A 24,435-nucleotide genomic window follows, 5' to 3' on the forward strand; every position below is an offset into this window, starting at 1 on the left:
GACACCCCACATCCAGAGACAAAGGAGAAGCTGCAATGAGATGGTAGGAGGGGCACAATCATGTTAAAATCAAATCCCATAAATCCTGGGTGGGTGACACACAAGCTGGAGAACAGTTATACCACAGAAGTCCACCCACTAAAGTGAGGGTTCTGAGCCCCATGTCAGGCTTCCCAACCTGGGGGTCCAGCAACGGGAGAAGGAATCCCCAGAGAATCAGACTTTGAAAGCCAGTGGGATTTGATTGCAGGACCTCCACAGGACTGGGGGAAACAGAGACTCCACTCTTGGAGGGCACACAAAAAAGTGTGCTCACCAGGACCCAGGGGGAAGGAGCAGTGACCCCATAGGAGACTGAACCAGACCTACCTGCTGGTGTTGGAGGGTTGCCTGCAGAGGTGGGGGGCAGCTGTGGCTCACCAAGGAGACAGGGGCACTGGCGGCAGGGGTTCTGAGAAGTGCTCACTGGCGTGAGCCCTCCCAGAGTCTGCCATTAGCTCCACCAAAGAGCCTGTAAGCTCCAGTGCTAGGTAGCCTCAGGCCAAACAATCAACAAGGAGGGAACACAGCCCCACCCATTGGCAGACAAGCAGATTAAAGTTTTACTGCACTCTGCTGACCAAATCGGATTAAAGTCTTACTGAGCTCTGCCCACCCACCCTACCCACCATCAGTTCCTCCCATCAGGAAGCACCCAGGAGCCTCCTAGACAGCTTCCTCCACAAGAAGTCAGACAGCAGTATCAGCAGTATTTTGTCTTGTGGAACTGAAAACCACAGCCACAGAAAGATAGAGAAAATGAAAAGGCAAAAGACTTTGTACCAGATGAAGGGACAAGATAAAATACCAGGAAAACAACTAAACGAAGAGGAGATAGGCACCCTTCCAGAAAAAGAATTCAGAATAATGATGGTGAAGATGATCCAGGACTTTGAAAAAAGACTGGATGCAAAGATTGAAAAGTTGCAAGAAAAGTTTACCAAAGACCTATAAGAATTAAAGAGCAAACAAACAGAGATATGCAACACAATAACTGAAATGAAAAATACACTAGAAGGAACCAACAGCAGATTAACTGAAGCAGAAGGGTGAATAAGTGACCTGGAAGACAGAATGGTGATAATCACTGATGCAGAAAGGAATAAAGAAAAAAAGACTGAAAAGAACTGAAAACAGCCTAAGAGACCTCTGGGACAATGTTAAACGCACCAACATTTGCATTATAGGGGTCCCAGAAGGAGAAGAGAGAGAGAAAGGACCCGAGAAGATATTGGAAGAGATTATAGTTGAAAACTTCCCTACCATGGGAAAGGAGATAGCTACCCAAGTCCAGGAAGCACAGAGAGTCCCAGGCAGGATAAACCCAAGGAGAAACATTCCAAGACATATAGTATTCAAACTGACAAAAATTAAAGACAGAGAAATGTTATTAAAAGCAACAAGGGAAAAATGACAAATAACATACAAGGGAACTCCCATAAGGTGAACAGCTGATTTCTCAGCAGAAACTCTGCAAGCCAGAAGGGAGGGGCATGATATATTTCAAGTGATGAAAGGGAAGAACCTACAACCAAGAATACTCTACCCAGCAAGGATCTCATTCAGATTCGAAGCAGAAATCAAAAGCTTTACAGACAAGCAACAGCTAGGAGAGTTCAGCACCACCAAACCAGCCCTACAACACATGCTAAAGGAACTTCTCTAAGCGGGAAACACAAGAGAAGAAAAGGAGCTACAAAAACAACAACAAAACAATTAAGAAAATGGTAATAGGAACATACATATCGATAATTACCTTGAATGTAAATGGACTAAATGCCCCAACCAAAAGACACAGACTGGCTGAATGGATACAAAAACAAGGCCCATATATATGCTGTCTCGAAGAGACCCACTTCAGACCTAGGGACACATACAGACTGAAAGTGAGGGGATGGAAAAAGATATTCCATGCAAAGGAAAATCAAAAGAAAGCTGGAGTAGCAATACTCATATCAGATAAAATAGACTTTAAAATAAAAAATGTTACAAATGCTTTATTTCCTATGTTTTTATTAAAGTAAATGCAGGATAATATTACAGAGTAATTAATTAGCAAGGACAGAATATAATGGTCTAGATACTCTGAACTCTACGGATTATTTATTTTCTGCAACCAAGAGTGAAGAAAGATAATTTTACTCATTAATGGCCCATACAGATTATGAAATCTGTTCACTTTCTCATATTTTAAGCAGCATCTACCTTGCATCTCTTTAGTTAATATTCACCTATTTGGGAAATGCCTTGTAGATTATGTAAAACAGATCTGTAGTAGCAAAGAACATGGGCAAAGCCCAAGTGTGTAGGCCAAACGCACATACAAAACTGGATGAAGGAATTCAAACTTTTAACCTAAAACTCTATAAATGAGTCGTAGACAGGTACCCCAAATAAATGCCAAGCAAAAAAAAAACAAAAACAAAAAACCCCCAAAAAACTAGAGGAAGGAAAGTTGATTTCCTGCCCGAGAGGCAGCTTTCTCAAAGTAAATAAGTATGATATTAAAATTTCCTGCCTGCCAATAAATAGAAATTCATTTATGCACTCTTGATTGCAAAGGGAATATTTTAAAACTGACCAACTGAGAAAGTTGTACAGGCCAATCAGTTAAGAATACTTAATAAGTTATTAAAAGAGCAGAGCTCTAATCATGCCCATAACTGTGTTTATTTGGAGCTGATTAACCCATTAAAATTTTTGATTACAATGAACAATTTACTTTGAAAAGAGTCCAAATATATTGATGTAATATTTTTATGCAATACATAAGGATACAAATAACTTTAAAGAACTATGAATGAATTTTTAAAATGTTTTTAAAGAGTTTTAAACTGTATCTCAACTGAAACAGCAAGTAATTCTATGTGCCATTAAATTCCAGAAACGTAAGAAATACACCAAGCTTCTGTTTTACCCTTAAGTACACTTCAAAGCAAATTTATATTCAATAATAACTGTTACTTGTCATGGAAACCAAAGTTCCTGGGGATATTCATTCTTTCAGGGCATACTTATTAAGCATCCCTTATATATCTGGTACTGACCAAGACAGTCCTGGTCCCTGTCTTCATTGAACTCAGACTAATAGTGACAGCAGATATTACATGACAAGACTCATCATAATCAAACTTCTGAAAACTAAAATCAAACAAAACATCTTGAAAGAAACTAGAGAGAAATGAAATGTTACCTACAGGGAAACAACAGTTTAAAAGACAGCACATTTCTGCTCAGAAACCATCCAAGCCAAAAGGAAGTGGCCCATTTTTTAAGAGATGAAGAAAAAGAACTCAGAATCATGAATTCTATATCAAGCCAAAATATTCTTCCGTAATGAAGGAGTAATCTCAGATTAAGGAAAGCTAAGAGAATGTGTCACTAGCAGAACTAATCTTTAAAAAGAGCTAAAGGAAGTTCCCTTAACAAAAAAGAAGTTAAAATAGAAGGAGGCTGGGACTTCAGGAGGAAAGCAAAACAATGGAATGGGTAAAAACAGGGATAGGTATAATGGACTATTCTTTTCATGAGTTTTTATAAGTATATTTTACAACTGAAGCAAAGATTATAACATCATCAGACATGGTGCTCAATATGTCATGACTTTATTTTTAAAAAGTGGGGGGAGTAAAGGAACCAATGGAAATGAGGTTTCCACATTTATCTTGAGGTAGCAAAATGTCTATAGAAGTAGACCGTGATATGTTGCACGTGAATATTATAATATAGCAACTATTAAAAACAAACTATACAGTGATAGGTATTTAAAAATACCATAGATAAATAACAATAGATTCTAAAATCAGTTCAGGTTACCAATACAAAGACAAGAAAAGGAAAACGAGAAAAACAAAATGGACAAACAAAATGAATAATAAAATTGCAGAAATAATCCTAATATATCAATCATTACTTTAGATGTTAGCGATGTAAATGCACACCAATGGAACCTGAGAGACTGGCAAAGTGAATTAAAAAGGATGATCAAATTATATGTTGTCTATAAGAAATATATTTCAAATTTAGTGATATAGGTAGACTGAAAATAAATCATGAAAAACACTATACCACGTAAATATTCATTTTTTAAAAAGCAGGAGTAAAGCAGGAGTGACTATATAAATATCAGATTAAGTAGACTTCAAAGCAAATACATTAACCAGACAAAAAGAGACATTATATAATGACAAAGAGTAAATATGCCAAAAATGACACAAGAATCCTATGTTTTCATCTACCAAATATCAGAACTTCAAAAGTATATGTAGCAAAAACAGAATTTAAAAGAGATATAAATAAATGCACAATTATGTCCTGGGATTTGAACACTCCTCACTCATCAATTTAGACAACTATGAGAAGGAAACTAAGGAATTGAAAAATACGATCAACCAACAGGCTCTAATACATATGTATAGAACATTTCACTCAGCAAAAGAAAAGTATCCATTCTTTTCAACGAATATAAAATGATTGAATTCATAGAGTATGTTCTTTGACCAGAATAGAATCAAACTAGAAATCAATAATAGAAAGATAACAGAAATCCTCCAAAATATTTGTAATTAAACAATACTAATTAAGTCATAGGTCAAATGGGAACTCTCAGAGGAAATTAAAAAAATACATTTAGAACTGAATGAATATGAAAATACAAGATATCAAAATTTGTGAAATGCAGCTAAAGCAGTACCCAGAGGTAAATTTATCACACACACAAAAAAATACAATAGAAAGAAGGAAAGACCTCAGATCAATAATCTAAGCTCCCACTTCAAGAAACCAGAAAATAAAGATCAAAATAGGAGTGATATCAGCAAGATGACTGAATAAGATGTCCCCCACTTATCCTCCACAACAACAATAAATTGGCATCTATCCAAGCACAAAAGTACCTTTGTGGGAGCTCTGGGATCTAGGTAGGAAATTGTGAAACTCTGGTGCAGTCTAAGAATGAGGGGAGACATTTTGCTAACAAAGGCCCACAACCAAATGGCTGACTTGCTGACCGTGGCCATAGCTACAGGTAAGGAAACAGCTCTATAACCCTGAGGAGTTAGCTATAGCCCAATTTGGCTTTGGCTCTGTCACCAGCACCATATGCCAAAGAACCCAGGAGTCACACATCCATACATAGGGTAATAGGCATACAGACCTCAGTCCTCGCTGTAGACCCTGAAATAGCCTGTGAGCCGGCTCTAGCCCCTCTTGGCCATGGTCCTCAAACTGCCCCTGGAGGGCATTGATTTAGACAATTACCCATGGACAGATAAGAAAGCCTTTGTGAAAATCCAGGAGTCCAGGGAAGAGGTTCCAGCACACCACTGGAGCAAAAAATATTCAAACTGGACACACTGGATAGATAGGGTAAGAAAAACAATTTCACTTCACCAGTGTGAGCCCTCCCCCAGGGTGCCACAGATCAGTGCCCAGAGAGAACCTCTCAGCCAGTGATTTCTCCCATGCAGGAGAGTGAAAATATGTAAGTGACTACCCAGCAGGGGAATTGCTAGAAGACCAAAGGATAGGGCTCTTAGAGAGCATTAAAGGGACATGGATCCTACTATGTCACTGACTGTATCAAGAAGGCCTATCCATGAGACAATGGGGACTTCTTGTCTGGCCAGCTGGCCTACAGGCACTGCCAGCACTCTGGCTGCCTTACCCCCACACATCCTCACCCTGTGATGGTTTCTTGTGTTTTCTCCCAAGAGTAGCAAGACAGGGCCTTTGCAGATGGCTAGTGAACATCTGTAGAAAGCAGGCCCAACTCTGAGGGCTTGCAAAAAAACACAAAGTTGAACATTCATAACTGCCCTAGGAAAAGCAATAGGGAGGCTGTCAGCACTAGGACTGGCTTGACATGATCAAGAGAAGACATACAAGCTTTAGTATTCTGCCATGAGACAGGGTAAGAAGTGTGGAGAACACATACACAGAGAAAAGGATTGAGAAATCCTTGGAATCCCAAGTAGAACTGAAAGAAGGTATCTATCTCCTGAAGATAGTCAATAAAGACTGGAGGAGGTGACTGCTACTTCAGATGAAAAGACAGCAACACAATGAGTGAGGATATTGGATCAGTAGTCAAAAATCTCCCCCCTCAAAAAGCCCAGCACCAGATAGTTTCATTGGTGAAATCTACCAAGTATTTTAAAAAGAATGAATGCCAATCCTTCTTAAAATTTTCCAAAAAATTGAAGAGGTGAGAACACTCCTAAACTCATTTTATGAGGTCAACAATACCCTCACACCAAAGGCAGATAAAGACACTACAAGAAAAGAAAATTGCAAGTCAATATCCCTGATAAATATAGGTGCAAAAATCCTCAGTTAAATACTAGAAAACGCAATTCAATAGTACATTAAAAGTCTCACACAGCACAATGAAGTGGGATTTATCCCTGGGATGCAAAGATGGTTCAACATACACAAATCAGTAAGTGTGATACACCACATTAATAGAGTGAAAGATAAAAATCATATGATAATTTCAATAGATGCAGAAAAAAATTGATGAGATTTAAATCCTTTCATGATAAAAACTCTCAACAAATTGAATTTAGAAGGAATGTGACTCAACACAATAAAGGCCATATATGACAAGCCCATAACTAACTTTATACTCAGTGTTGAAAGACTGAAAGCTTTTCCTCTAAGATCAGGAACAAGACAAGGGTGGCTACTCTCACTGATTCTATTCAACATAGTACTGGAAGGCTGAGCCAGAGCAATTAAGCAAGAAAAATAAATAAAAGGTATCCAACTCAGAAAGGAAGAAGTAAAATTGTCTGTTTGCAGATGACATAATCTTATACACAGAAAATCCTAAAGCCTCCACCAAAAAACTGTTAGAACTAATAATTCAATTCAGTAAAATTGCAGAATACAAAATCCATATTCAAAAATCAGTTGGCTTTCTGTACAATAAGACAACAATGAACTATCTGAAAAAGAAATAAAGAAAATTTCATTACAATAGCATCAAAAAAAAAATATTTAGGAATAGATTTAATCAAGGAGCTGAAAGACCTGTACACTGAGAACTATAAGACACTGATGAAAGAAATAGAAAAAGGCACAGATAAATGTAAAGATAACCTGTGTTTACAGATCAGAAAAATGGACATAGTTAAAATGTCCATACTACCCAGAGTCATCTAGATTCCACACAATCCCAATCAAAGTTCCAAGAGCATTTTTCACACACAAAAATAGAAAAAAACAACCATAAAATTCATATGGAACCAAAAAGGACCCCAAATAGCCAAAGAAATCCTGAGTAGAATGACAAAGCTGGATGGATAACATGTCCTGATTTCAAACTATATTACAAGGCTATAATAGTTAAAACAGTATGGTACTGGCATAAAAATAGATACATAGAGTAATGGAAAAAATTGAGAACCCAGAAATAAACTCTCACATATATGGTCAACTAATATTTGACAAGGGAACCAAGAATACTCAATGGGGAAAGGATAGTCTCTTCAATAAATGGTGCTGGGAAAACTGGATAATTACATGCAAAAGAATGAAATTAGAGCCCTATCTGACACTGTTTACAAAAAATAACTCAAAATAGATTAAAGACCTAAATTTAAGAAAACAGAGAAAAAGCTCCTTGACATTGGTCTTGGTAATGATTTTTTTTGGATATGACACCAAAAGCACAGACAACAAAAGCAAAAATAAACAAGTGGGACTGTATAAAACTCAACAGCTTCTGCACAGCAAAAGAAACAATCAACAAAATGAATAGGCAACGTATGGAAGATATATATTATATAATATAATATATATTATTGTTTAGCATGAAAAGACAAGCCACAGACTAGGAGAAAACATATATATTTTAAGCTCTTTATTGGAGTAGGAAGAATATATTTTCAAAACAAATATCTGATAAAAGATTTACAAATAATGCTTAAAACTCAACAAAAAGAAAGTCAACAATACAATTAAAATATAGGTAAAAGATCTTAAACTCCTCATCAAAAAAGATATGCAAGTGGCAAGTGAGGACATAACATGCTCAGTATCATTTGACATTAGGAAATTGCATATTAAAACAATGACATATCACTATTAGAATGGCTACAATAAAAACAAAACAAAACAAAACAAACCTGACAATGCTAAATGCTGGTGAAAATGCAGAACGAAATTCTCATTCATTGCTTGTAGGGATGCAAAATGGTATAGCCATTTTGGAAGATAATTTGGCAGTTTCTTATATACCAAAGCATAGGCTTTCTAGGCAATCCAGCATTTATAATCCTAGGTATTTATCTAAATGACTTGAAAACGTATGTTTATACAAAATGCTGCACACAAATATTTACAGCAACTTTTTTCATACCTGTCAAAAATTGGAATCTACCAAGATGTCTGTTATTCAGCTATAAAAGGAAATAAGCTATGAAGCCACAAAAGAAGACTTGGAGGAACCTTAAATGCATATGGCTAAGTGAAACAAGCCAGCCTGAAAAGGTTACATACTGTATGATTCCAACCACATGAAATTCTGGAAAAGATAAAACCACAGAGTCAGTAAAAAATCAGTGGTTGCCAAGGGTTTGGGTGGAGGGTGGGTGAGGTGGAGGGGAGCAGGGAGGAATGTATGGGTGAAAGATAGGGGAATTTTAGGGCAGTTGAAACTATTTCATATCCTACTGTAAGGGTAGATACAGGTCATCATGCATCTGTCAAAATCCACAGAATTGTACAACATAAAGAGTGAACCCTAAATGTAAGCTATGATCTTTAGTTAATAATATATTAATATGGGTTCATCAATAGTAACAAATGTAACATTAATTCAGGGTGTTACTAATAGGAGAAACTGTGTTGGGGAGAGGGGGTATAAGGGAACTCTCTGTACTTTATGTGCAATTTTCTATGTATACCTGAAGAATAGCTCTAAAAATAAAATCTATTAGAAATGAATGCTTCAGTATAGTCTACTTGCACCACATCTCAATGATATCATGCAATAGATTTCTGCCTTCTTATGCAAAAAACACTTTGCTTGTTCTCCATATGTGCTACATGGTTATACTAAGCAGGTGAAGACAAATATTGTTTCCAACAATTTTCCTTCTTAATCTTATTCCTTCAATTAATATTTATGGGGTACCGGTTCATGAGCCAGTCACTACATGACTTCAATGAATTTCCTGGCACAAACTATAATCTGTTAACCTTTCTTGTATTACAGGGTCTGCTCTTAATAATGTCCATTTTGCATTACATATAAGACCCTCAGGAGTCCCTTATGCCATGCTGTGCAGAAATACATCTTTAATACTAAAGATTAAGTTATCTAGTCTAATAATTTTATAGAATAGTGGCAATAATATAATTCTTTACACATTTCCTGGCCCAAATGAGTTTAGTCCTATGACCATAAAAATAATTAATAGTGTCATTCACATATTAAGTATTCTCTAAATATCACCCATTATTTGAAAGTAAAATCTTGTTGTTTGTCTTGTTTTCCACATGCACAATAAACTTATTCAAGGCATTTTTTTCTTTTTAACGTTTGTAATATAAGCAGAGAGAGGGAAATCTTAGGAAAGAACCAAAAAGAAGTGCTTGAGATAAAAACACTAACAGAAATAAAGACTGCCTTTGATGGGCTTATTAGTAGAATAGACATGGTTAAGGAAACAATCTTTGAACTAGATGATATGTTAATAGGATCCTTGAAAACTGAAAAGCAAAGAGCACAAAAACTGAAAAAGAGGAACAGAATACGCAAGGACTATGGGGCAACCCCAAAAGGTGTAACATACATGTAATGGGAATAGCAGAAAGAGAAGGAAGAGAGAAAAGAGCAGAATAAATATTTGAAACAATAATGATTGAGAATCTCCCCAAATCAATGACAGACACCAAACCACAGATGCAGGAAGCTGAGAGAACACAAAGCAGGATAAATGCCCCCCCCCCCAAAAAAAAACCAAAAACCAAAAAAACATAAAAACCAAAGAAACTATATCTAAGCATGTCATTTTCAAATCACAGAAAATCAAAGATATAGAAAAAATGTAGAAAGAATCTGAGGAAAAAACACCTTACTACATAAGGTAGAAAAAGAATGACAGAGCAGATTTCAAAATAGGAAACTTATCAGAGATAAAGAAGCGCATGCCATAGTGACAAAGGGGTCAATTATCCCAGAAGATATGACAAATCTTAACATGCACCTAAAAACAGAGCATCAAACTTTTGAAGCAAAAGCTGATAAAACTGCAAGGAGAAATAGATTAACCCACTGAATAGTTGGAGACCTCAGCACCCCTCTCCCAGTAGTGGACAGATCTAGTGGGCAGAAAATTAGTAAGGGCATAGTTGAACTATACAACACCATCAATCAACTGGATATACTTAACATCTATGGACTACTTCATCCAAAAACAGCAGAATTCACATTTTTGTCAAGCCCCAATGAAATAGTCACCAAGACAGACCACATTCTGGGCTATAAAGCACTCACTAACAAATTTAAAAGAATATAAATCATACAATGTCTGTTCTCAGACTACAATGGAATTTAACTAGAAAGATAACTTGAAAAACTCAAAATATGTGGAAAATAAACAACACAGTTCTAAATAACACATGGGTCAATGAAATCTCAAGAGAAATTAAGCAATATTTTGATAAAAATGAAAATGGAAACATAACAAAATTTGTGGGATACAGTGAAAACAATGCTTAGAGGGAAATTCAATGCTTAGCACTGAATCCATATATTAGAAGAGAAGAAAATTTTTGAAACAATAATCTAAGTTTCCACCTTAGGAAACTTAAGAAAAAAGAAAGCAAATTAAACCCAAAATAAAAAGAAAATGAATATAAATTACAGCAGAAATCAATGAAATTGAAAACAGGAAATCAACAGAGAAAAGCAATGAAACAATATGCTGCTTCTCTGAAAACTCAATAAAATTGATAAGCTTGTAGTCAGGCAAACTAAAAAAAATGAGAGAAAGGAGACAAATTACTAATATCAGAAATGAAAGAGAGGACATCGCTACAGATCCCTTGGAAATTAAAAAGAATACAGGAATACTATGAACAACTCTATACTAACAAATTTGATATTGTTGATATGGAATGGACCAACTCACGGAAAGACAAAATCTCCCAAAATTCACACAAAAAGAAACAGATGGACTGAATAGGCCTATATCTATTCAAGAAATTGAATCAATAATTAATAAACTTCCCAAACAGAAAGCAGCAGGTCCAGATGGGTTCACTGGTAAATTCTACTGAAGATTTAAGAAAGAAATTATACCAATTCTTTACAATCTTTTTCAGAGGATAGAAGCAGAGGGATTACTTTTCTAACTCATTTTTTTGAGTCTAGCATTATTCTAATACTAAAAGCCAGACAAAGACATTACATGAAAATTACATACCAATATCTCTCATGTTCATAAACACAGATGCAAATATCTTCAACAAAATATTAGCAAACTGAATCCAAAAAAAAAAAAAAAAAAAAAAAGAATTACACACTGTGATCAAATATGATTTATCCCAGGTATGCCAAGCTGGTTCAACATTTGAAAATCAATTAATGAAATCCATCATATCAACAGACTTTTAAAAAAAAGGATTACATGATCATTTCAAGAGTTACAGAAAAAGCATTTGATAAAATCCAACACCCATTAATGATTAAAAACTCTCAGTTAATTAGGAATAGAGGGGAACTTCCTCAACTTGACAAAAACTATCTACAAAAATCCTACTGCTAACATATTTAATGGTGAGAAAGTTTTAGCTTTGCCACTAAGATCACATAAAAGCAAGTATGTCCCATCTCATTACACCTTTTCAATATCATATGGAAATCCTTGTTAATGCAATAAGGCAAGAAAAGGAAATAAAAGATACATAGATTGGGAAGAAAGACATAAATCTGTCTTTATTTGCAGTTGACAGAATCATCTATGTAGAAGCTCCCAAAGAATTGACAGTAAAAATACTGGCACTAATAGGCAATTATGGCAAGGTTTCAGGATACAAGATTAATATACAAAACTCAACTGCTTTCTGTATACCAACAATGAATGACTGAAATTTGGAATTAATAACCAAGACCATTTACATTAGCATCCCTCAACATGAAATACTTAGGTATAAATCTAGCAATATGTACAAGATCTATATGAGAAAAACTATAAAACTCTGATGAATGAAAGTAAATAATAAATATATATATATGGGAAAATATGCTGTGTTCATGGATAGGAAGACTCAATATTGTCAAGATGGCAGTTCTTAATTTGACCTGTAGATTGTAAGCAATCCCAATTAAAATCCCAGAAGGTTATTTTATGGATATCAACAAATGGTGTATACAGACAGGCAAAAGACTCAAAACAGCCAGCTCAGTATTGAAGAAAAAGAACAAAGTTGGGGTACTAATACTACCTGACATGAAGACTTACTGTAAAGCTACTGTAATTAAGATAGTATGGTATTTGTTAAAGAATAGACACATAGATAAATGCAACATAACAGGGAACCCAGAAATAGACCCATATAAATACAGCCAACTGATCTTTGATGAAGGAGTAAAGGCAATACAATAGAGCAAAGATGGTCTTTTCAAAAATGGTGCTGGAATAACCGGATATCCACATGCAGAAAAAAAAAAGAATCTAGACAAATACCTTACAAAAATTAACTTAAAATGGACTGTAAACCTAAATGTAAAACACAAAAGTATAAAACTCCTAGAAGATAACATAAGAGAAAATCTAGATGACCTTGGGTATGGTGACATTTTATTGGATAAAATAGCAAAGACATGCTCCATGAAAAAAATAATTGATAAGCTGGACTTCAGTAAAAGAAGGACAATATCAAGAGAATTAGAAGACAAGCTACAGACTGGGAGAACATACCTGCAAAAGACGCAACTAATAACGGACTGATATCCAAAACACACAAAGAATGCTTAAAACTCAAAATAAGAAAAAAAATAACCCAATTAAAAAATGGGCAAAATATACTATTGGACACCTTACTAAGGAAGATATGCACATGGTAAGCAAGCATTTGAAAAGATGCATCATATCATATGCCATCAGGGAAACACAAACAAAAACTACAATGAGATACCACTATACTTCTATTTGAATGGCCAAAATCAAGAACAGCAATAACTATCCAGTGTCAGCAAGGATGTAGAGCAACAGGAACTTTCATTCATTACTGGTGGGAGTGCAAAATGGTACAGGTACTTTGGAAGACAGTTTGGCAATTTCTGACAAAACCAAATATACTCTTACCATAGGATCCAGCAATTGTGCTCCTTGGTACCTACTCAAAAGAATTGAAAAGTTATATCTACAATAAAACCTGCACTCAGATGTTTATATCAACTTTATTCATAATTGCCAAAACTTAGGAGCAACAAAGATGTCCCTCAGTAGGTGAATGGGTAAATAAATGGATACATCCAGATAGTGGAATATTACTCAATGCTAAAAAGAAATGAGCTATTGGCTGTCTTTGAGGGAGGAAGGGAGCCATGAGCTAAGGAGGAATCAACTGCTTGTGTGGAAGTAGGAATAGCTGAGTTGGGTGGCCTAGATTACGGGGCTCTGAGAACAGAGAAGTGGTGCACTTTGCCAGTTTGTCTTTCTTTACCAGAGTATAAAGCAGAAAACAGACATTTGCTGGGCTCAAGATGGCAGATTAGAAGGATGTGTGCTCACCTCCACTTGTGAGAGCACCAAAATCACAACTAGCTGCTGAACAGCCATCAACAGGAAGATGCTGGAATCCAACAAGGAGGATACCCCACATCCAAAGACAAAAGAGAAGCCACAATGAGACGGCAGGAGAAGTGCAATCACGATAAAATCAAATCCCATACCTGCCAGGTGGGTGACCCCCAAACTGGAGAACAATTATACCAAAGAAGTTCTCCCACTGGAGTGAAGGTTCTGAGCCCCATGTTGGGCTTCCCAGCCCGGAGATTTGGCAACAGGACTAGGAATCCCCAGGGAATCTGGCTTTGAAGGCCAGCAGGATTTGATTGCAGGACTTTCACAGGACTTGGGGAAACAGAGATTCCACTTTTGGAGGGCACACACAAAGTCTTGTGTGCACCAGGACCCAGGAGAAAGGAGAAGTGACCCCACAGGAGACTGAACGAAACCTACCTGCTAATGTTGGAGGGTCTTCTGCAGAGGCAGGGGGTGGCTGCGGCTAATCACGGGGACAGGGGCACTGGCACCAGGGGTTCTGGGAAGTGTCCATAGGTGTGAGCCCTCCCAGAAGCTCCCATTGGCCCCACCATATAGCCTGTAGGCTCCAGTGCTGGGTTACCTCAGGCCAAACAACTAACAGGGAAGGAACACAGCTGCACCGATCAGTAGACAAGTGGATTAAAATTTTACTGAGCAGGGCTCTGCCCACCAGAGCAAGACCCAGTTCTACCCACCACCAGTCCCTCCTATCAGGAAGCTTGGACAAGCCTCTTGGATAGTCTCATTCACCAGAGGGCAGACAGCAGAAGCAAGAAGAAATACAATCCTGCAGTCTGCAGAACGAAAACCACAATCACAGAAAGTTAGACAAAATGAAAAGGCAAAGAATTATGTCGCAGATGAAGGAACAAGATAAAACCCCAGAAAAACAATCAAATGAAGTGGAGACAGGCAACCTTCCAGGAAAAGAATTCAGAAAAATGACATTGAAGATGATCCAGGATCTTGGAAAAAGAATGGAGGCAAAGATTGAGACGATGCAAGAAATGTTTAATGAAGACCTAGAAAAACTAAAGAAAAAATAAACGGAAATGAACAGTACAATAACTGAAATGAAAAATATACTGGAAGGAATCAGCAGCAGAGTAAGTGAGGCATAAGAATGGATAAATGACCTGGAAGACAGAATGGTGGAAATCACTGCTAGGGGACAGAATACAGAAAAAAAAAAAAAAAAGAAAAGAAATGAATAAAGACTAAGAGACCTGGGTCAACATTAAACGCAACAATATTTGCATTATAGGGGTCCCAGAAGGAGAAGAGAGAAATAAAGGAATGAAGAAAATATTTGAAGAGATAATAGCTGAAAAATTCCCTAACATGGGAAAGGAAACATTCAACCAAGTCCATGAAGCGCAGTCCCAGGCAGGATAAACCCAAAGAGGAACATGCCAAGACAGTGATCAAACTGACAAAAATTAAAGACAAACAAAAAATATTAAAAGCAGCAAGGGAAAAATGACAAATAACATACAATGGAACTTCCATAAGGTTATCAGCTGATTTCTCAGCAGAAGCTCTGCAAGCCAGCAGGGAGTGGCATGATGTATTTAAAGTGAAGAAAGAGAAGAATCTATAACCAAGAACACTCTACCTGCAAAGCTCTCATTCAGATATGATGGAGAAATCAAAAACTTTAGAGACAAGCAAAAGCTAAGAGAATTCAGCACCACCAGACCAGCTTTGCAACAAATGCTAAAGGAACTCCTATCGGCAGAAAAGAGACTAGCAACTTAAAAAACAAACAAAAAAACCAAAAACAAACAAACAAAACAAAGCAAAAAACTTTGTACATATATACATTGTTACATCTAAATCTCATGGAAGGGACTTCCCTGGTGGTGCAGTGGTTAAGAATCTGCCTGCCAATGCAGGGGACCTGGGTTCGATCCCTGCTCCAGGAAGAACCCACATGCCACAGAGCAACTAAACCCATGCAGCGCAACTATTGAGCCTGCACTCTAGAGCCTGTGAGCCACAACAATTGAGCCTGTGTGCTGCAACTACTGAAGCCCATGTGCCTAGAGCCTGTGCTCTGCAACAAAAGAAGCCACTGCAATTAGGAGCCCACACACCACAATGAAAAGTAGCCCCTGCTCATCACAACTACCAAAAGTCCATGTGCAACAATAAAGACCCAATGCAGCCAATAAATAAATAAATAAATAAATAAATAATAAATTTATAAAAAAAAACCCAAAAACCTCATGGGAACAGCAGACCCCAAAACTATAATAGATACACACACAAAAGAAAAAGCAACCCAAACACAATACTAAAGATGCTCATCAAACCAAAAGAGAAGAGAACAAAAGAAGAAGGGAAGAAAAAAGACCTACAAAAACAAACACAAAACAATTAAGAAAATGGCAATAGGAATACACAATATCAATAATTACCTTAAATGTAAATGGATTAAATTTAACAAACAAATGACATAGACTGGCTGAGTGGATATAAGAACAAGACCTTTATATATATGCTGTCTACAAGAGACCCACTCCAGACCTAGGGACACATACAGACTAAAATTGAAGGGCTGGAAGAAGGTATTCCATGCAAATGGAAATCAAAAGAAAGCTGGTGTAGTAATACTCATATCAGACAAAATAGACTTTAAAATAAAGATTGTTATAAGAGGCAAAGAAGGACACTACATAAGGATCAAGGGATCAGTCCAAGAAGAAGATATAACAATTGTAAATATATATGCACTCAACATAGGAGCACCTCAATATATAAGGCAAATACTAACAAATATAAAGGGAGAAATCAACAGTGACACAATAATAGTGGGGGACTGTAACACCCCACTTTCTTCAATGGACAGATCATCCAGACAGAAAATCAATGAGGAAACACAGTCCTTAAATGACACATTAGAGCAGATGGACTTAAGTGAAATTTATAGAGCATTCCATTCAAAAGCAGCAGAATACACATTCTTCTCAAGTGCACATGGAACATTCTCCAGGACTGACCACATGTTGGGCCACAAGGCGAGCCTTGGTAAATTTTAGAAAATTGAAATCACATGAAGCATCTTTTCTGATCACAACACTATGAGATTAGAAATAAACTAACTATAAAAGTATAAAAAACACAAACACGTGGAGGCTAAACAATAGGTTACTAAACAACCAATGGATCACTGAAGAAATCAAAGAGGAAATCAAAAAATACCTAGAGACAAATGAATGTGAAAGTACAATGACCCAAAACCTATGGGGTGCAGTTAAAGCAGTTCTAAGAGGGAAGTTTATAGCAATACAATCTTACCTCAGGAGACAAGAAAAATCTCAAATAAACAACCTAACCTTACACCTTAAGCAACTAGAGAAAGAAGAACAAACAAAACCTAAAGTTAGTAGAAGGAAAGAAATCATAAAGATCAAAGAAGAAATAAATGAAATAGAGACAGAGAAAATAATAGTAAAGATCAATGAAACTAAAAGCTGGTTCTTTGAACAAATATACAAAATGATAAACCTTTAGCCAAATTCATCAAGCAAAAAAGGGAGTGAACACAAATCAATAGAAATGAGCTCTCAAGCCATGAAAAGACATGGATAAAGCTTGAATGCATATTGCTAAGTAAGAAAAGCCAATCTGAAAAGGCTACATACTGTTTGATTCCAATTATATGACATCCTGTAAAAGAGAAAACTATGCAGACAATAAAAATATCAGTGGTTTCCAAGGGTGGGGTACGAAAGATTAATAGGGAGAGCACAGAGGATTTTTAGGGCAGTGAAAATACTCTGTGTGATACTATAAGATGAATATATGTCATCATACTTTTGTCTAAACTCATAGAATATATGACACCAAGAGTGAGCCCTATTGTACACTATGGACTTTTGGATGATTATGATATGTCAACATGGGTGTATTCTTATTAAAAAATGCACCATTCTTGTGAGTGATGTTGATAATAGGGGAGGCTTACGCATGTGTAGGGGCAGGGGGTGAAAGAGAAATCTCTGTGCCTTCCTCTCAGTTTTGTTGGAAACCTAAAACTGCATAAAAACAATTTTTAAAAAAAACCCACTACATATGGGGTGATTTTATTTATATAAAATATCCAGAAAAGGTAAGGCTATAGGGACAGAAAGCAAATCAATGGCTGCTTCAGACTGTGGGTGAGAGTGAGTGTTGACTGCAAAGGGGCTTGAGGGAAATTTTGGGGGAGATAGAAGAGTTCTAAACCTAGAATGTGGCTATGATTGTAAATTCTATACATTTTCAAAAAATACTGAAAGTTACACTTACAATGGGTGAATTTTATGGTAAGTATGTTATACCTCAAAAAAAAGCTGTAAAATATATTTTACGTGTGAGATAGGTAAAAGTATTGTCACTCTGCCTATGTTATCACAAGTATAACAAAGATAGCTATGGTTGAGCAGAATAATATAGAAAATGGAATCAATATAGGTTACCTAATCATCTCTACTTAATTAAACCACTTAATAATCCAAAACCCTTAAAATTTACTGAGAAACATTCCATCTATCTTTGAAAAAATACATTAAAACACCCTTTGAAAAACAAATAGAAATATTATTCTAAATTTCAATACCTATTTACTTTTTCTTATTGTTTTTGGTCTTTATAGGTTTTATTTTCCAAGTTTTAAATAAAAAATATGAAATATATAAAGCTTTGATTCATAGAAGCAATACTGCTCTGGCTTAACCAGCAAAAGATGACATAGTAGAATTTTCCATCTTAAATTTTGTTTCCCAGTTCAGCATAAATTACATTCACAGAACTAGTTACATACTTTTGCTTGATGTATTACCTTGTCTGACTTGTCAGCCTGAAGTTAACAGTAGATTCCTTAAATAAACCAACCCCTTCGATGTCAATGACATCATCTACATCAGGCTCAGTAGCAACCAACATTATGGGAAATTGCCAGATCCCATCTGTCATGCACTCTACTTTCAGTATAACTTGAGACCTTGAACAGAAAAAGAGATTTATAAAGGATACCACAGGAAAGCAAGCAAAGAGAATACAGCATAGGAGATCAACATCTAAGGTGAAAATGTAAGCAAACCTGTGGTTTCTGTAAAATACTGAGGATTTTAATTCTTTAAAAAGATGTATATGTCTGTTAATTACATAATTTTGTAGGTCATAGTCCATGTTATCTTCTTCCCTTTGAGGTAATTATTTCATAGGGCATCTTATTTACTCTCTAGTTATTTACTAAGAATCAGTAACATATGCAGAATTGACTGCAAATTTTCTGTAACCAGCATAGAATATCATACTATTTAAGAATCTGAGGAGAGGTTGGCAAATGGACCCAAGTATTACACTAAAAGGTATTACATAGGGGGATTTTCTGTAAAAATGAAACACATGAGAAACTCTTTTGAACTCTTGCTTCACATAGAAAAATTATATTTTCTGTGAACACTTCCAAAGCCCCCAAAAGTAACTTAAATTGAAGCTTTAAAAAATGAAATTGCAAATGATAAACATCAAGAACACTTTATGCAAAACATAATTGAGTGGCAGTTGAATCAATGAAGACAGTAAAGATAGCCTTTCTAAGCACTTGGCTCTGAAGAAAAGTGGAGATATAGGTCAGTAGCTGAAGTTGAGGAATGGTTACCAGTGTGTTTGCTTGCTTAGGGTGGAAATGACTCAAACGTATGATGGTGTGGTTGCAATATCATATCTTATGTCAGACTGGACCAAGAAATCACAATCCTCTTATGTAAAACTGTCAGAACAGTTCTGAGAACTCTTACCCTCTTTAAATTGGACTGTAAAATTACTCAACCATTTGGGGAACAGTTGGACAAATTTGAAAAATTGCACACACTAACCCAGCTAATTCACTATTAGTAATTTCCCTCAGAGATATACCTCAAAGATTTCAAGAAGCGATGTGTATAAGGATGTCCACTGCTGCATTATTTATACCATCAAAAAACTGGTACCAAAATTTAAAAAATATTCCTTCAATAGAGTGCTAGTAACAATAAAGTGTATTGCATTGAAACAGTGAAATATTATTCAGTATAAGGAAACCCATGATGACTGATAAATCATCTTAAAGTTATATCCAAAATATAAAACCTAAAGCTACACCTCTCTCACACTGTCCTGTCTTAGTGAATGAAACTATATTCCTCTATTAGGACTATTTCAAGAGCACTATTTCAATAACTGGTCTACCCACTCCTACTCTTGCCATTTAACAAGAAGAAGACATCCACAACTTTGAGCTATGATTTTATTCTGGTTTTTCTTATTTAACTCTATGTCTATATTTGAACCACCTCAAATTCATGTGGAGCAAGGAATCACAGAAGTAAATGAATATGTACACATGCACAAAATAGAATTATTAAACTACACCAGATTATCACACAGCAGTTACAGAATTTTATGAATCACATACACAAGTTGACGTAAATCAACCTGTCAAATATTTATCCTCAGTCATTTCCAACTGTTTCTAGCATAAATGACAAATTCATAGGCTCCTGACCCTATGTGATCAGATCCTGGCCAAACTCTTCTCCAATTGGTTACTTTCTCCTTTGCTTACTGTGTTAGAGAAACATTGGGCTCCTTATTATTCATTGTTCATGCCAAACATTTTCCTGTCCTATGGCTTCGGCATTTATTACCTCCTCTGTCTCAAATACTCTTCCAAGCTCTTCTCACCTGTAAGGTCTTTCTTCAGACATCACCTCTTCATGAAAGCCTGTCTACCTAATCTGGTGTATATCCTTTATAGCTCTCTATTTCCCCTTATTTATTTCCTTCTTGGGACAATCTGAAATGTTCTTGTTTACTTATGTATTTAATTCTCTCTTATCTATCACTCTCACTAGGCTCAATATTCCAAAAGTGCAGGGATTTTGTCTCTTTTGTAGATACTAAATGATTTTTGAATAAATGAATAAACATGATCAAATGAACACTGTTGAATAATTTCATTCAGCAGCCAATTCTCTGAGTTAGTGGGAAGCCACCGAGTCAACCTTTTTGGCCCACAGTGAGGAAGACCACTCAGTTTCAGGGATGACACAGTGAACCATTTTATGGTCAATACTGTGGATTCCTAACAATGTACATATATGATATTTCCTATGCCAAGTCATCTGTTCCAAACTCTGTGAAAAAGAACTTTGGGTTCTCATTCTGTTCATCTCTTGAGCAGGTTAAAAAGTTCCAGGAAAATGTTGAGCTAAGATAATTATTATTTGTAAATATTCCTTAAGACAAATAACATCTATACTTTCTCTACTAAAAAAAAGTTCAGACCTGTGTTAAATTAGAATCATCAGACTGATTCATGACAATATTAGCTATTTGATCGCTTTAAGTTTTGGTATTATACCCTTGATTTTTATCTAAAAGAGTGGATATATGTACATGTATAACTGATTCACTTTGCTGTAGAGCAAAAATTAACACAACATTGTTAATCAACTATATTCCAATAAAAATTTTTAAAAAGAAAAGGTCAAGACATTTAGGAACAATATTCTTGTTTTTATTATATTTTATTTTTTGTAAAAACACCATTTAGGGCCCAGACCATTACTTTTATTATGTCAGCACTATTCTGTGAAAGGATGAATGTGAAAAATTACCTTGTTTTTAATGTTGTGAAACAATGTTACATTTTCTTTAACCAAAACATGAAAATTTTGTTGTCTTTTTTTTACCCTGTCAATCAGGAAGAGAAGAATTAAATTTAATACTTATTTAAATTATCTAGGTAAAGTATGATTTGGGTAAAGTTATTTTCTTGTTCTTTTTCAAAATTTAGAGCTATTGGTTTTATTTTGCTTTTCTTTCTCATTTAATGGTGTGTATTGCAGTGAACCATCCCAAATACATATGGAAGAAGGAATGACAAAAGCAAATGAATATATACACATATGTGTGCACAAAATAGAAGTACTAAACTACATCAGAACACCATAAAATACTCACAAAAATTTATAAATCATGAATATAAGTTGTCCTAAATCAGTTTCTCAAATATTCACTAATAAGCTCTAAATTCACAAAATATTGAATGAACATAAATTCACATTGGTTCTGCTCCTGTTCACTAATGAGAATATCTTCCCCTTTTGTCTTTTGCTGGTAATTTCCATGTCAGTAAATCACCATAATACTAAGCCAAATGTGGAAAAATACTAACAAGTAAACACAGAAAACTATGAAAATGAAAGAGAAGATAAAAGAGGGTCAAAATTTGTAGTATTCTTTCTTATTGCAGTCTGATTTTATTATTGCTTCCTGTAGGTGACCCTGGTATCTTTTAGTTATTGGACTACAAACTCAAAAGCCACTTTAAACACATGCATGGCTACATCAAATACATAGTTAAATTACAGAAATGGTTAAAAGCACAAGTAACACTTTCAATTGTTTCAATTGTTTTTTCATTGCCAGGCTGCGTTAAGACAAATAAAGTCCTGTTTCAGATCCGACCTATCATACAGTATTTGTAGGTGCTAAGTATCAGTTGCTTAAAAATAAGTATAAAGACATTGGATGAGGTTTCCCAGAGGACAGACATGCAAAGCTTACTATTCTCATACATTCCAGTGTGACCCTCTTAAACTTTACTAAAGGATATGCAACACTATGGTTTGGGGTGGTAAAATGGTAATGACAGCAATTGCAAAGGAGAACACAGTTTAGGCATTTTCATCATTTGAACAGGTTCTGAGGAGTAGTATCAAGAAACATCGTGTTGCCATTGTATAGCACCAAGTCAGTAATTAAAATTTTTTTTTCAAAGTAGACAGCCCTGTTTTGCTAACAGCATATCCTAATGACCTTGGGGAGGTCACGATTCCTGAAGGATATCTCAGATTTCTAATAATTTGGACTATTTTTTCATCTGAATGCTTTTCACAGCTTGATAGCTAGAAATAATCTATTTACCTCAATGGCATCAAAGAAGTAATGAAACTGAAATATAGAAAGATGGAAAGAAAAAAACCACATTATTTAGTTTAAAAGAATAATAATATTGTTTAAAGAAAATAGGGGTAAAAGCAGGTTTACCTCAATGGTTTCTTTGGTGAAAATATCACACTGAAGACCAATGTTATCCTTTCAGCCTCCATATTATAAGATTTTTTGATCAAATATAAAGCCACGCAGGATTCCAAATTAACCCTCTCAACTTCAGATTCAAATTGAATTTCATATTCAAATTCATGTTTCATAGGTGTATCTAAGAAAATCAAGATTAAAATGCATTTTAATTCAATTAAGTATGTATAGATTGAAAATCAATTACATGTCAGCACTAATCACGCACAGGTATTTAGAGGGAGGGAGAGGGTATGTGTTATTTAGCTTTGTGTTCATAATACCTACTGCATTACCAGGTATACAATAGTACTCAGTATGTTTTTCTTAAAAGGTAAATAAATGAATGAATATTAAAAAAAAAATGCACCCACCATCCTTAAATCCTTAAAATTCAGACTTTTAAAACAAGAAACAGCCAAGTGCAAGCTAAAAATCAATATTTACCATAAAATACAAATAATATGATATACTCTATACAAAAATATATTAACAGCCTATAGACTTATAATGTATAAAGAATGATTTGAATTAAGTTTAAACAATATTAAAAGAGCATCCCAATCTATTAAGGCAGGATTTTCAAGCTCTGGTATATTTTAATAAAAGAGACAATTCTTCATGTTTTAGTCTTGGGATATTGTAGACAACATGGTTAACCATATTTTCTTAACCAGTAGGTTACCAGAGGAAAGTTAGTTATAGCAGGGTTGTTAGGTACATATGGAAAATATCTTAAATTCAAGACTGGCATGTAGAAGAGAAGCACAATCATCTATAATATTTACATTCCATAGTCATGTAAGGAGCCCAAATTGCAAATCAAGAAGTTTGTTGCATATAAATCATGGAAGAGAGGTCCAGAGAACCATGACTTGACCTGGTCCACAGCTGAGATAATTTCTTAAGTCTGTCTCTAGTGTGCAAAGGTAAAAGCGATCCTTTGATTCACAGAACTGATGGCCACCGCTCTCTCTCAGCAATCCTAACAGAAATCGGACCACCTTTCAGAAGTAGCTAATTTTAACTTTGGCATAGATCTGAAAAATAGCTTGGCTGTAACAAGCCCAAGTCACATTTAATGATTACTCAGCAAACCTTATTAATGTAAAATAACTGACTGACCCACACCCTTACGAGGTCTCTTTTTTCTTTTTCTATGTGTAAAAATAAATCTCTGACCTTCTGAATTGTTAGCTTTCATCCTGTTGACAAAATGGGCAATTGTTGTTCCTATTGATAACCATTCTTTGTTGTAGCAAAACCAATGTGTCTACATTTAATGTGTCTGTTCTGGGGATGGGATATGGAAATGTTCCATAGGAAGCCACACTCCATACAGAGAAGCAGCATTTAAGAATTTTAGAGTGTTTAATGGGAGATGAAATTTCCACTGCATTCAAATAACATATTTTTCAAAGCAAATACTGGATGTAGTTGAGATCTGCATCTGTTTCTGCTTAATTATTGAAGCGTTTATGGGAATGGCTGTGTCAGA

The 24,435-nt window shown here is 35.5% G+C and overlaps 1 protein-coding gene across 1 annotated transcript in view; it reads right to left on the reverse strand.

Moving 5' to 3' along the window:
• CFAP47 (cilia and flagella associated protein 47) overlaps window positions 1–24,435 on the reverse strand; it is a 474,307-nt gene that overhangs the window by 15,725 nt on the left and 434,147 nt on the right. Inside the window, exons 62-63 of the mRNA XM_057717674.1 lie at window positions 22,908–23,079; window positions 18,649–18,810 (exon numbers count right to left, since the gene is read on the reverse strand). Of these exons, the coding sequence (XP_057573657.1) occupies window positions 18,649–18,810; window positions 22,908–23,079 (334 nt within the window). The remainder of the gene's footprint in view (window positions 1–18,648; window positions 18,811–22,907; window positions 23,080–24,435) is intronic.

This window comes from Hippopotamus amphibius, chromosome X (genome assembly GCF_030028045.1).
Source record: "Hippopotamus amphibius kiboko isolate mHipAmp2 chromosome X, mHipAmp2.hap2, whole genome shotgun sequence".
Lineage (NCBI taxonomy): Eukaryota > Metazoa > Chordata > Mammalia > Artiodactyla > Hippopotamidae > Hippopotamus > Hippopotamus amphibius.